General features: G+C 37.9%; 1 protein-coding gene across 2 annotated transcripts in view; it reads right to left on the reverse strand.

Moving 5' to 3' along the window:
• The window catches only part of LSAMP (limbic system associated membrane protein), a 605,854-nt gene extending 593,283 nt beyond the window's left edge, over nt 1-12,571 (reverse strand). The window contains exon 1 of one of the 2 annotated variants that reach the window (XM_020288073.2): nt 11,884-12,571. In XM_020288073.2, the coding sequence (XP_020143662.1) occupies nt 11,884-12,038 (155 nt within the window). In that variant the 5' untranslated portion in view covers nt 12,039-12,571. The remainder of the gene's footprint in view (nt 1-11,883) is intronic. The other variant, XM_020288085.2, reaches the window with a different exon arrangement.
• Between the last annotated feature and the right edge of the window lie 506 nt (nt 12,572-13,077).

Consider the following 13,077-nt stretch of genomic DNA (forward strand, 5'->3'; position numbering starts at 1 on the left):
ATAGGCTTTGTGTAGGCAGGGGGTGGTGATTTAATATTATTTTCTCCTGTGATTTATAATTAGGATAATATTATATGCTACCATTATTGTGAAACTGTTCTGTTTTCTGCAGGTTTTCAAATGTTAGCAATAGTGCTTTCATAACTATGCTTTCAAGTTATTTTAGTGCCCTGGCTGTAATGTATATGGGTCTTACAGCCGAACTTGTTTAATATTATTCTAATCACTTCTTCACATGCCTTAGACCTTTAAAATTGAAAAGGATATAATAGCTTAATTTTGATAATTTTACTTGCTAAACAAATTGAAATTTAATTAAAATTCTTATTCTTTTTCAGTGGATAGTCTATCATCTTCAACAAGCATGCTCGTTAACAGATTACTAGACCTCTCGGTGACTTAGAATGAAAGACAATAGAAATTTAGTCTGGACTTGAGACATAAATACAAAGAATGAAATTACATTTAAAAATACAGTCATTTCTGAGTGAGATGTGCACCATTTGGGGGATGGTCATGATGGAGACTCAGACTTGTGGGGGGAGGGGGGGAAATGGGCATTTATTGAAACCTTAAAATCTGTACCCCCATAAAAAAATAAAATAAAATAAAATAAAAATACAGTCATTTCTTCTTTAATGAAGGCAACATTAATTTGTCTTATAATAACAAATAGAAAATAATTATATAAGATTTTATTTTACTCTTTGAAAGTATGTAATAGCCAATATCTAATAGAAATAAGAAACGTTGACTTCTATTACAAAATAGTTTTAGCACCTTGCATAATGATTAATTAAAAATAAAACATATTAATCAAAACAAATTAAGGCAACCATTATGTGCTGCTTCTTATATATTGTATTTGTTCACATCCTTGACACCCTAAAAATTCGGTTTTCTGCAATAAACTTACCCATAATTGATGCATCAAATTAATTAGGTTCTTATTAACGTATGCTGTGATCCAAGTTCACAGTAATATTCACATTCATAGTTTCTGTATATAAATTATATGTACATATAAAAAGCACCTTTATGTTTTTACTTTTTACATACAATTATAAACATATGCAGAAGTAAAGTAAAAATAAAAGTAAGATCTTGTGTTCAAACACATCCACACAATATAGAATAATTATATTCATGACACAAATTGTTTACAACTCATAACAGATTCTATAAAAATACATACTCATTTGTGGAAAGCCTAGACTTTGAGTTCTGTTATATATTTATTCAAAGGTTAAAGCATTAATACAAAAATGTTTTTTAAAGTTTTTTATACTATGAAATTTATAAGATAATTCAGGAGCTTATTATTTTTTTTAATTTGAGCACATGATCATTCTACTTATAACATCTTGCAATTCTCCTGATAAATTCAGCTATCTTAAAACATAAAGCCACTCCACCAGACCACCATCTTTGCTTAAGAGACAAAAAGGAATTGGATAAGCAGGAATTGGAACAATAGAAGCTAACTCTCAACTTTACACAGTTAATGATTTTTGCAAAACTAAGACCTAAATCCCTTGATAACCAATCCAGAGGTTTATCTAGTATGGTAATATCCTGTAGACTTTAGGCAGTTTATTGTTGTGGTAATGATCCATCCTTAATATTAGAGCCACAAAAGATAGAAGGACAGAGGTCAAAAGAAGCCAAAGAAAAATCTTTTTATCTCCTAAGTTAATGATTCAGCAATATAAAATGCTGATCTTGAGATATGCTCATATAATTATATCACGAGCATGCATAAAGTGACCACAGACTTTGATTATCTCAAGACAAAGACCAGCCATAAATTGGCAGCCATAAGTGGCTCAAACCTCATAAAATAAACAGCCCTGATATACATATGCTAGAGTGAGGTATGACTGAAGGCAGACAAAAATTAGAAGTCAAGAAACCAATTATGTTTCCCAATGTCTTCACATGTAGATATTTGTTATATATGACTTAGTGTTGGATGTATCACTTTCATTTTTTATTTTTCGTCTTTAGTAGGGTGATGTGGCAAATAATAGAATGACTAAAGCACAGCTTCAGAAAGAATAACATTAACTTCAGACAATATATAGAGATTCAATTTAGAAAATTACAGTAGAATAAATATAATACATTATTGTATGGGAAGCTTGGTTGCATTTTTCCTCAAAGTTATAGTCTTTTCCTCTGACCTCATATAAATAATACCCTTGTGCATTATGGTAAGATATACAGAAGGGAATCTGAGATTATTACAAAGTCCACTGTAATTCAAATTTTAATCTCCAGGAGAGATAACTGCAAAACCCAGCTAGGCATCATTATGCAGTATGAGTAATGACTGTTAGTCAAATGAATGTGAGTGACATGCACCTTGCCTTATTTCACAAGAAAGTAAAACAGATGGTGGTGAATATACCTGTTACACGCAATTCTGATACTTATGTAACTTCAAAATCTCCAACCTAATCCCTGAAAGTTCAGTCCCCACTAGAGAAAGAGCATTTTAGCGGCACCTAGAAGGTAAAATTCTTCTTTTAGAGCTATCTAGGATGCTGAACTCTTCACAGACATCTCATTTTAGGGCCACTGAGTGACCTCTGGTTGTGTAGGAAGCTGCTATTCTATCAGGGAAAGGAGCACCCTTTGTCTAGGTCTCTGTGACTCTAACTCTAAAGCTTTGGGATCTCCCCCAGATAAGTCAAGTTTTCCTTCTCATTTTCTAGAAAACTATGCTTGAAAAGAGTAGCTGCAATGGGAAGTGTTGAAGGTATTCTAACCAAACCCTTTTATATATCCCACCAATAATCAGAGAATAATCTATCTGTTATTTTACTACTATACCTTCTTTAACTACACATCCACGATTATTCTAGCGGTGGTTGACTTCATGATCAAAATATCTTTCTTCGGTCCTGTCTCCTTCTAATTTGTTTCCTCTTCTATAAATCAACTTCTAGTCTGCTTGATTTAGAGAATCGCCATACTTCCCTGTTCAATTTAGTAGGCAAATACTTATTTTGATCACCTATAGGTACTAAGCTAAATTCTGGGATGAAAAGGTAAAGTAGATGAAATTCCTGCTTTTGAGGCAAGGCACAAGTAAAGGGAATTTATATATATATATATATAAATGTAGTATATTCTAAGCTCAAAGTTGCATAGAGGCTATCAGCAATATAAATAGGATATTTTGATCAGCTTGGAAGCATTAGGGAAGATTTCCTGAATGAGGTAGTACCTGAATTGAGCCTTGAGCCTTGAAGAAGGAGCAAGGAGGTAACCTAACCTAGCACAGAAGTATGGCAGGCGAGCTAGGAGGAGGTGTAGCTTCCAAGCAGAAGAAGTGTTGTGAACAAAGGTAAGAACAGTACTGAGTTTATACACAAACTCACATGCTCAAGAGCAGTGACTACAAGTGATTCTGAATTGGTAAAGGCAGTGTGGTACCAGATCATAGAGAATTATTCAAGCTTAGGAGCTTTGCCTTTACTCCATGGAAGAAGATCCTTTAAAGGATCAGGAGACATTTTTAGACTGATCTTGGAAATAACAGGCCTGGTAAAGTCAGGTGAGCTCAGGTCCTTGGTTATGCCAACTACATGGAGTCTGGAAATTCTAAGCAAATTGACAATGTAGTCTAGTAAATTTAGCCAAGGCAAGAAGCAAGTAGTACAGTTCTTACTTCATTTCAGACCTTTGTCTTCATCTTTCCTTTAGAGAGCTAGGCTAGATTTTATGATCCTGAACTTATACAGTAACAGGCTTAAAATGAGGGAGCTCACTGCTCTGAGGCTCAACTTCAAGTCACACCTGGGTTATTTTAGCTTTGCTATATAGCAGGAATCCTCAAACTACAGCCCAAGGCCACATGCTGCCAGCCTAGGACATTTATCCAGCCCACTGGGTGTTTTGGCCATGGCTGCCTGTCCTGCTTTAGCAGCCGACTCGTCCCAGGCCCACAGTGTGCGCTCTCCAATGGTCTGAGGGACAGTGAACTGGCCCTCTGTTTAAAAAGTTTGAGGACCCCTGCTATATAGCTTCGGTTCTAGGCTCTGGGTCCCTCTTTTAGTCCTTGATTAAAGTCACCTGTCTTAGTAATGGGCCTGAAGTCCTTCATTCCTGAGGCCTCTGACTGTTCAGGTCAGTCCTTGTTCCAAGGACTCTGTTCCTTCTCTGAACCCTCGGCCTCGTGACTGAGTCTTCACTACCAGCAGACAGACCTACCTGTGTGACCCCTGCCTGCCTCCCTGTGGGATCACTGAGGATTGCTGACATGTCATGTTCCCTCTTGGTAAACCATGTTGAACCTCCCCAGCTCCATCTCTCACCTGCTAAGAAAGCTTCAGGATACTTTGTTTTGCATGCCACACCAGAAGCCCCCAGGCATCTGCCTTTTGCACCATGCATTTACCACGCAGGAGCCAGAGCTAGATCTATGCCTAGTTCCTTCCAGTTTACCACGATCAGCCCCATTGTTAGCCCAATATAAATTTTGTATAAACTGGGGGCGGGGTGGGGGGGTAGTTCTACCTTCCTCGGAAGATTTTAATAAACAAATCTACAATGACTACAGTAGGTACCCTTTGAGGCTGTTGAAAGGACAGCATGCCCAACTGAAAGCAGAGACTCAGACCACGATCCTACTGCAACCATCAGGGTCCCTCTAGGAGGGATAGGTAGTAGGAGACTTAACCGGGGAGAGGGTCATAAGGAACAATAAGAAGGCAGTGGGTTTAGAAACTGAGCTGAAGCAACTGGGAGAAAGGGCTCAAATTTAGATAGGAAGACTAAGTAGAAGACAGAAGACCAGAAGCGAGAGGAAAGGAATCTTTTAAAAGGGATATATGGTTAGTGGGCCAAGGGATCCCCGCACAGGTTCTGCCAAATATAATACAAGAAGTGCTTTGGGAATATGATAAGCTGGAAGCTGCAAGTGGAGGAAGGAAAACCCACTTGATTTAGACAGAGAGTAGACTTGAGACATTTCCTGAAAAAATCCATCTTGCCCACTGCTGGCTGTATGACCCTCCACAAATAATGCAGATTTGATTTGCATCGATGAGAGAAAAAAGAGAAGGGAAAAGGAGGGGGGAGGAGAAAAGAGGGGAGGAGAGTAGAGGAAGAAAGAGAAGAGAAGGTGAGACATTTTGGGGCATAATTTTGGGTATAATAAAAAATGGTATGTCATCAGATACAATGAAGACCAGGAAGATAGTTTCAGTGGTACAGTGAAATGAGAATTACAAAACATGTGTTCTAGTTCTCAGTTGGTCATTCAAATTTTTTGGACAACCAACTAAATTTATTTTTTCTCAGTTATATCACTTGAAAATGACATGGTGGACTGCCTAATCGCCAAAGCTTTTCCCACTCTAAATTTCTATAAGTTTTTCTTACAGTAATTAACAAAATCTGAAGTAAAGGGCTTTATTTTGTGAGGGTTAACTTGAGATTAAATTTTGATTACAGGTGACTATAAAAAAAAGTGTCCACTTGCCCTGCACTCCTGATAAGAAATGCAGCTATATTCTGAGACATTTGTAACTTCAAAGGAGTTGAAATAAAATAATAAAAACATCTAAGAGCAATAGACCAGTATTGAACATAGAAATAAAAATAAAAATCTCATTTTATTACTTTTTAAAAATTTTCTAAAAGTTATATCCTGTTGTAAATATAATGACAATACTCTTTTTAGGAGCTTATACCATTTTATATTTATAAAACACTTTGATAAATATATCTCATTTTATCATAAAAATAATCCATGTAGTAGTTGTCAGTTATTCTCATTTAACAGATTAGGATATTTCATGCTACTTAAATATTGGTCTTCTGACCCTTATTGAGCATGAACTTACTATATTCTTCATGGAAAGTCTTTACCTATGACACAAAGACTTATCTATATGTTTCAACTAAAGACTGATCATTATGTAATGTTGGGATGAAGTTTAAAAACAAATGTCATCATTTTATAAATCATATATATATATAAACATAAGTGTCCAGGATTAAGCCTATTTGAATAAGTTAATACTGAAGACATTTTCCTTATCTGAATATTGTCTCTTTTCTCCCTTAGAGATAGCATTAAAAACAATAAAAACTAAAACAATCTAGAACTGTTTTGTGCTTTGACTAACCTAGATGAGAGAGAGAACACAGAACAATAAGCTTTAAAAAAACTGAAGCTTTAATGCTATTTCAATAGTTATTATATAAATTGGGTCCATATTAAAATAAAGTTGCCCCATTTTCCATGATATTGTAAGGAAACTGTGTAGTAAAGAAATGGACCTATGGCGATTATCATTCCTCTCCCACATTTGAGTTTGTGCATCTTTGGTTGTTGACATATTTCTCAAACCATACAACATGACTAATTTTTTGCTGCATATCTATTTAATGCTGCCCTGAAAATGATTTGTAAAAGAGATTCTTTATCCAGTAAAGCAGTAGTTCTCACCAGTGTACACATATCAAAATCATTAAAAGACAAAAAACAACAACTTATGCCCAGGCTCTTCCTCAAACTAATTACATCAGAATTTGTGGCTTTAGTATTTTTAAAAAGCTCCCCAGCTGATGGTCGTGGGCAGGCTTGGTGGTCAACTCTCTAAAGCAGTGCTTTTCTGACTTGAATGTGCCTATGGATTACTTGGAAATCTTGTTAAAATGTAGATTCTGACTTAGTCTATCTGGAATAGACTCTGAGATTCTGGATTTTTGACATGCAACTATGTCACACTTAACATGCCTTTCTGTGGACCACATCACCTGAGAACTTGTTAGAAATGCAAAATCTCAGACCATACCAGAGACCTACTGACTCAAAAACTCTGGAGGTGGAAGTCAAGCAATTTGTTTTAACAAGCCCTCCACAAAATTTAGATACACGCTCAAGTTTGAGAAACACTGGACTAAAAATGAGTTCCCTAAAATCTAAACAACTGGCTGTATGTGGCTGAAAAACCACTGAAACTTTAGGCTTGTGTAGCACTTTGCAATTCAACACACTTTTCCACTTTACCTCTTGTGAGCTGCTTTAAACAACCCTGTAGAGTAACTAAAATAGTTTCAACACTTTGTAAATGAAACCGAAGCTCAGAATATTTAAGGGATTTGCTCACATAGAGAATACATCCAAATTTAGAGCCCAGATTTTCTAAGCCTTGCAAACTAACGGGCAGGACATTCAGAGAAGAACAGGGTAAATGGCTATAACCTATAAGTAATGGCCTGAAAAAAGCTCAAGTGATGACAGAGAGGAGGACTAGAAGACGTAGGCAACCTCCTAGCAGGTGAGTCACAGACATTTGTACTTGGAGCTCTCAGAGACCACAGCAAAAGGCATTAATCTTATTTTGTCTGAGTTTGCTATGTAGAGTCAAGCTTTGAAAAACATAAATGATTAGCCCTCACCAACTGACTTAATGGTGAGTCAGGAACATTGGATTGTTCTCTTCACAATTCTACATATGTTACTCCAAATCAAATTACATAAAACAGAAAAGCTGCCTTTATTATGTATTTTGTGTGTATACGTACTTATGTGTCCCATACTTACAGAAACACAAATGGTCATAATTTGCAATTTTCTTTTTTCCCTTCTATGTTTCTTGTGCCATAAATGACAATAAATGATGCAATTAACAGGTGCATAAACATTCTTTAACAAAATGTATATAATATGCCATGTTCATAGATGATATATAGTATACTGTATTATTTATCAAACATATTTGATAAAGGATTTTATGGACAATGGATGATCTTTAAAAAATATCGGTGATAACCAACTAATTCTGATTATTTTTAGTGATTTAGCTTTAGAAAAAGAAAATTTCATAATTGCTACAAATTCTCCTAGTAGACCCATACCCACAGTTTGTTCTCAAAGAGTGAATTATAAGTAGTAGAAAATCACATATTGTGTCAAGTTTGTTTGAGTGTTGACACTTTATTAATGAATGTAGGCGTTTCAGATGCCTCATAGAAGAAAAACCATTCTTTTTCTTGAAATATGCACAAAATCTTTACATTTTACTGTCAAATAGTCACATTTTCTTTTGCTGTTTCTTCTTTCTTTCCATACTATAGAAGCAAACAAGGAAGCAAAGACCTAGGATTCCTAAAAACTAATAATTAACTATCCTTCAATTAACTAGTTTCCTTAGAAATCCCAAATACTTATTAAGTACATTAACATTTAAATGGGTAACATGCTATCATCATGAAAAGTATTATAATATCCTGCAAATATCAAATAGGGTCAGAACTACGAAACAAATAAAATTTCACTACCTCAAGTTTAGAATAATTACAATCATAATAGTGTGAAGTACCTGCATTTAGTCATATACACATTTATGTTTTATGTCCAGATATTCATGTGTATGTAAGTTTTATAAAGTTATCTTATTAACAAACACATGATAATATAATGTATTATGCAACTAGCATGGTTCTTTGGGATCAAGTATTTTATATTTTTTTCAGACATATGCTACTAATATTGAAAATATGGTCAGTAGGATTATTAAAAATGAAATTTTAAAGGTTGGCTTAGGTCACTCCCTATTTCCACTTTTCTTTGACCTATCAAGACAACAACATGGTCTCAACCTGTCCAGATTATGCAGGAGTTGAAACTCTAGGGGTACCTGTGTGTGAGGGTAGAGGATTGGAACAGCTAGTGTTAGAAACTCATCCAGTAATTGATGAACTCCTAAGGGAGGCTACTTCAGGATAAATTCCTGTGGATAAGTGTGTCTCACACTTTCCTGTGCATATTCATATTATGTTCATATAATATAAATGCAGATTCTTGTTCATTCCATCTAGGAAGGAGCCCCAGGTGCTGCAGCTGCCACTAAGATATGGATCACACTTTGATTCTTTGTCCTTGGGATGAAAGTTGGTTTGGTGGTTTTCTTTAGCTCTTTATACAATTTCTCGTAAAGATCATGAATTTGCTCTAGGAAACAATTGGGTTAGGTATATACAGCTGAGGCTATCTTCCTTTCCCTCCAGTTTTGTTACCATAATTTATAATTTGGTTTTTTTTCTCCAGAAAGATAGAAATTATAGAGCAAGACCCCAAGACTAATGTACACTGTCCCATCATGATGCACAGTTATACCAAAGATCATAATTATACAAAAATGAACATTAATTCCCCAAAGAAACACTTGTTTCATAGAACATTTAAGGAAGTGAGAGTAAATCTTTTAGGTCCAGTCAACCAAACTCCTGTAATTGGACAACCAGAATTACAAACCTTCCTTGTCTCCTGTTGCCATTTTATATTATTCAGGGCCACAGACTCACTGAGAGAGGATTTTTTTTCTTTCCAAGCCATTTCACTTTCTCAGTGCCAAACATCTACTGTGGCTTCCAATGAATCAAGTTCTCCTTCCTCTCCTCTCTTGGAAGCTCATGCACCCACTAAAATGTCACAAATAAAGTAGAAACACGCCTTTCCCAGGCTGGACTTGTAAACAGAAAGCAAGAGCACCATTCTTCACCAGGAAACTGACCCACAAAGCTTACTGGACTCAGTTAAAGAAATTGAGAAGAAGGTCAGCTAAGAAAACAAAGAGAATTCTCTCCATAGAGAATTCCACCACCCAAAAATGAACCTTAGTCCAAGGCAAAGAAATAAAAAGGAGGGCATGTAAGGTGAGGTCTGGGAAAGCAATGGACTCATTTGCATGCTCTGTTTGTCTATCCCAGGGAATAACTGGTTCTATGTTTATCCTCTTTTCTCACAACCCTTATTTCTACACTGTAATGTCAACCAAAGTGTAATGCTTTAAAAACTCCCTTTTTTGAGCCATCAAACACATATTAGTATGCAGTCAGACTGCCTCTCATAGACATAGACTTCTATGCATATATTGTATGGAAATATAAGAATATCATTATTCTTCTGAATTAACATTTGCATGCTTATCTAACTTAAATAACTGTAGCTTAAGATATAGGTGATGCTGAATTAGAAATACCTTACAAAGTTCATGGACATTTAAATTAAAAAAATACATTCAGAATATTCACTGTTCTCATATTCAGTCTTATAATCAGTGAAAAAAAATTTCTAGGCATTGTATAAATTTATATAGAGTGCTTTGCCAGTAAAGGGTTAATGATGTTAGGGAGTTTGAATGTTAGCAGTTAAAATGGCATGCTTGTGTGTTTGCAAAAACATTTTCTGCATCATGTCCAAATCCCTTTGCAAACAGATAAATTACTCTATAAATCTTATTACTCCATGTGGATAAATCACACATGCAGGTTTACAAGGCTAGAGAGCTGGAAGGGAAAATCTGCTTTGGATAGTAGGATCTTTGGGATTCATAATCACCCAATGCTCAGGAAATGAAGAAAGGAGTTTCTTACACTTAGCATTTTTTTACTTTTTACAATCTGGAGCAACACATACACACAACACACCCCCACACACATAACACACACTTTCTTCTCTAACAAGGGTAGGGATCCCAAAGCAGGACACTCTGTGACAGCCAACCAAATTTATTTCTGAGAAAAGGAAGGAAAACTTTGCTGCTGTCGGCACCTTTGCTAGAGAACTGCTCCCTGATGCCCCAGGGTTTATGCACTATCAGCTTCTTGCACACAGATTAGAGGTTTATTTTCTATAATATACTGTTTTTTTATTGCCACAACAAGCAATATTAGCTAGATAGACAGACAGACACAGGGTGATTTTAGTTAGAGGAAATGAGATTTTAAAATATCTCCAAGGAGAGCATTTTATTTCTTTCTGGTGTTGTTATTATTGTTGTTGTTGTTGTCATTAGTATCTGCCAGAAATGCAAGGAAAGCTAGGAAAAAGGACAAGGGGTATGTACTATGGGTCCAATGGGGAAAAGAGAAGAAAAACATAGGAAAAAATGCTTAGAGGTTTTTAGAAATAAAATTATGACCAGGTCCCATTTGAGTCCTTCGAGCTCACTGTCCCTTATAGGGGTCAAACTCCCAAGGACTTGGGACTCTTCCTTTCCAAATTTCAATCTCAAATTATATTTCAAAGTTTGGCAGAACTGCACAGAAATAAGACTTTGAAGTCAATAATCAATTTGATATATCCATTTTATGCCAGGTTAATTCGTTCCCAACCTCTGTGCTTAATACTCCTATTCTTAAATATCAGCAATTTGGCATTTTATTTCTTCTCTTCATTCTTGTGTTGATTTCTATCTACATTTCAGAAAAGGCTCAGTAACCAACCAAAGTGCTAAGATTGATTTATTGCCCTCTATGTCAATTAGAAGATCCTTGCAGAAAGTCTTCTATCAGAACTACTGCTAGGGCAGAGTGAAAGCCTTGACATGCAGGCACACACTCACACACATACACACACACACTTTGGAATAGCAAGGAGAATGCAGCACTGTGTACCACTCTCTGAGAGCCATAATTCAACAAACCTTCTTTCCAAATTAATGAACCCCAATAAAACTCCAAAGTACAAAGCAACAGTGATTACAATAGCAAGAATACTGTCCAAAAGTCACTAATGCCATAGGTGAAGTCAGGCTTCCTTGACAAGAGAAACAAGGTCCTAAGAACCAAACAACATTTAACCAGCAACACTGGTCCTTGACAGGGACCAGAATTCCCTTGAATTTTGTTGGCTGCTACATCCACCAGTCAGTAAAAGGGATACACACACACACACACACACACACACACACACACACACACACACACACGAGAACCCACAAGCCTGCAGCATGGGGAGCTGGAGTTCAAGAAGATCAGGCACACACACACACACACACACACTCACACACACACACACACACACACACACACGCTCACACACATGCGCGCAGCAGAAAAGTTGCCCGAAAGCCCTACCTGAGGATGGCTGTGTCCCCCTGCCTCACGGTGATGTTGTCCGTGCCTCGGTTAAAATCCACGCTGCGAACAGGCAGTCCTGTGGGAAGAAGGCAGAGCAATCTCAGTAGGACCAGCGGCAACTGTTTCCGATCAGGCTGAACTCTCCCGACCATGGTGGCCACGCGGAGTTGTGGGTCCGCCGCGTGCTCCGGAGGGGTGTGTGCGCGCTGCTCGCGGAGGAGAGGGCTTTACAAACAGAGGGCTGGCATCGGCCGCGAAGGCAGAACGGGCTTTTCCAGTTTGTGGTCCTTTCCACTTTGCCTCTCTCTTCCCCTCGCTCAGTCTCTTTTCCCTCTAAGACTTAACAAAGCCCTCATAAAGCCCAGGCAGAAGGGGGGAAAAGTCAAAGCAACAAAATTTCAAGACAGAGAGAGAGAGAGAACAAACATAAAACCCTCTAGAAAAGATGAAGAGAAAGCCACGGGAAGGGGTTCCTGCTCCGTCTCTCGGCGGCTGGATGCTCCTCTCCCAGAGTCTGAGCTGAGCTCCTTCGCTCCGTAACCCACTTTCCCAGGCTGGCGGGAGGCGAGGGAGCCGGCACCAAGCCTGCCAGCGAGTGTAAAGAAACAGCCACACAGCAGCAGCAGCAGCCCAGTCTCTCTCCCCCTCCTGCCTCTCCCGTTTCTCTCCCCAGTCCCTCGCGCGCTCTGCTCGGCGCCTCCCTCCCACCCCGCTGGTTTTCGACAGCCCCTCCACGTCATCCCCTCCTCCCGCCCCTCCGCGTGGCCCCTCGCTTTGCACAACTGCCCCCTTCAGCAGCAGCCAGCCTCAATGAAAGCCTGATGCGCCTTTAGGTTGTCAGGACGACAGCTCCATCTGAGGCCTGGCTATTTCCTTAAGAAGGGGGAATGGAGCTCAGAGGTACTGTTCAAGAGAGAGGGAAGGAGGAGAGGGACCTGTGCTATAAAGGAACAGGAGAAAGAGTCCAGGAAAGCAGAGGGAAAGGGTGAGGAAGGAAAGAAAAGGAGATGGAAAAGAGAGATGCAAACCTTGTCAAATGGAGACTGTAAACTAGAGGATAGAAAACCATTGCTGTGGGGGTAGAGGGACAAGTCTTGAAAGATGGGATAAGGAAACAGAGAAGAAACTTGACAGTGGGCTCTAAGATTAAAAGCCAAAGTTCATTTCAAACTAAGCATTCCTGTCAACTGG

Source organism: Microcebus murinus, chromosome 1, assembly GCF_040939455.1.
Source record: "Microcebus murinus isolate Inina chromosome 1, M.murinus_Inina_mat1.0, whole genome shotgun sequence".
NCBI classification, from domain to species: Eukaryota; Metazoa; Chordata; class Mammalia; order Primates; family Cheirogaleidae; genus Microcebus; species Microcebus murinus.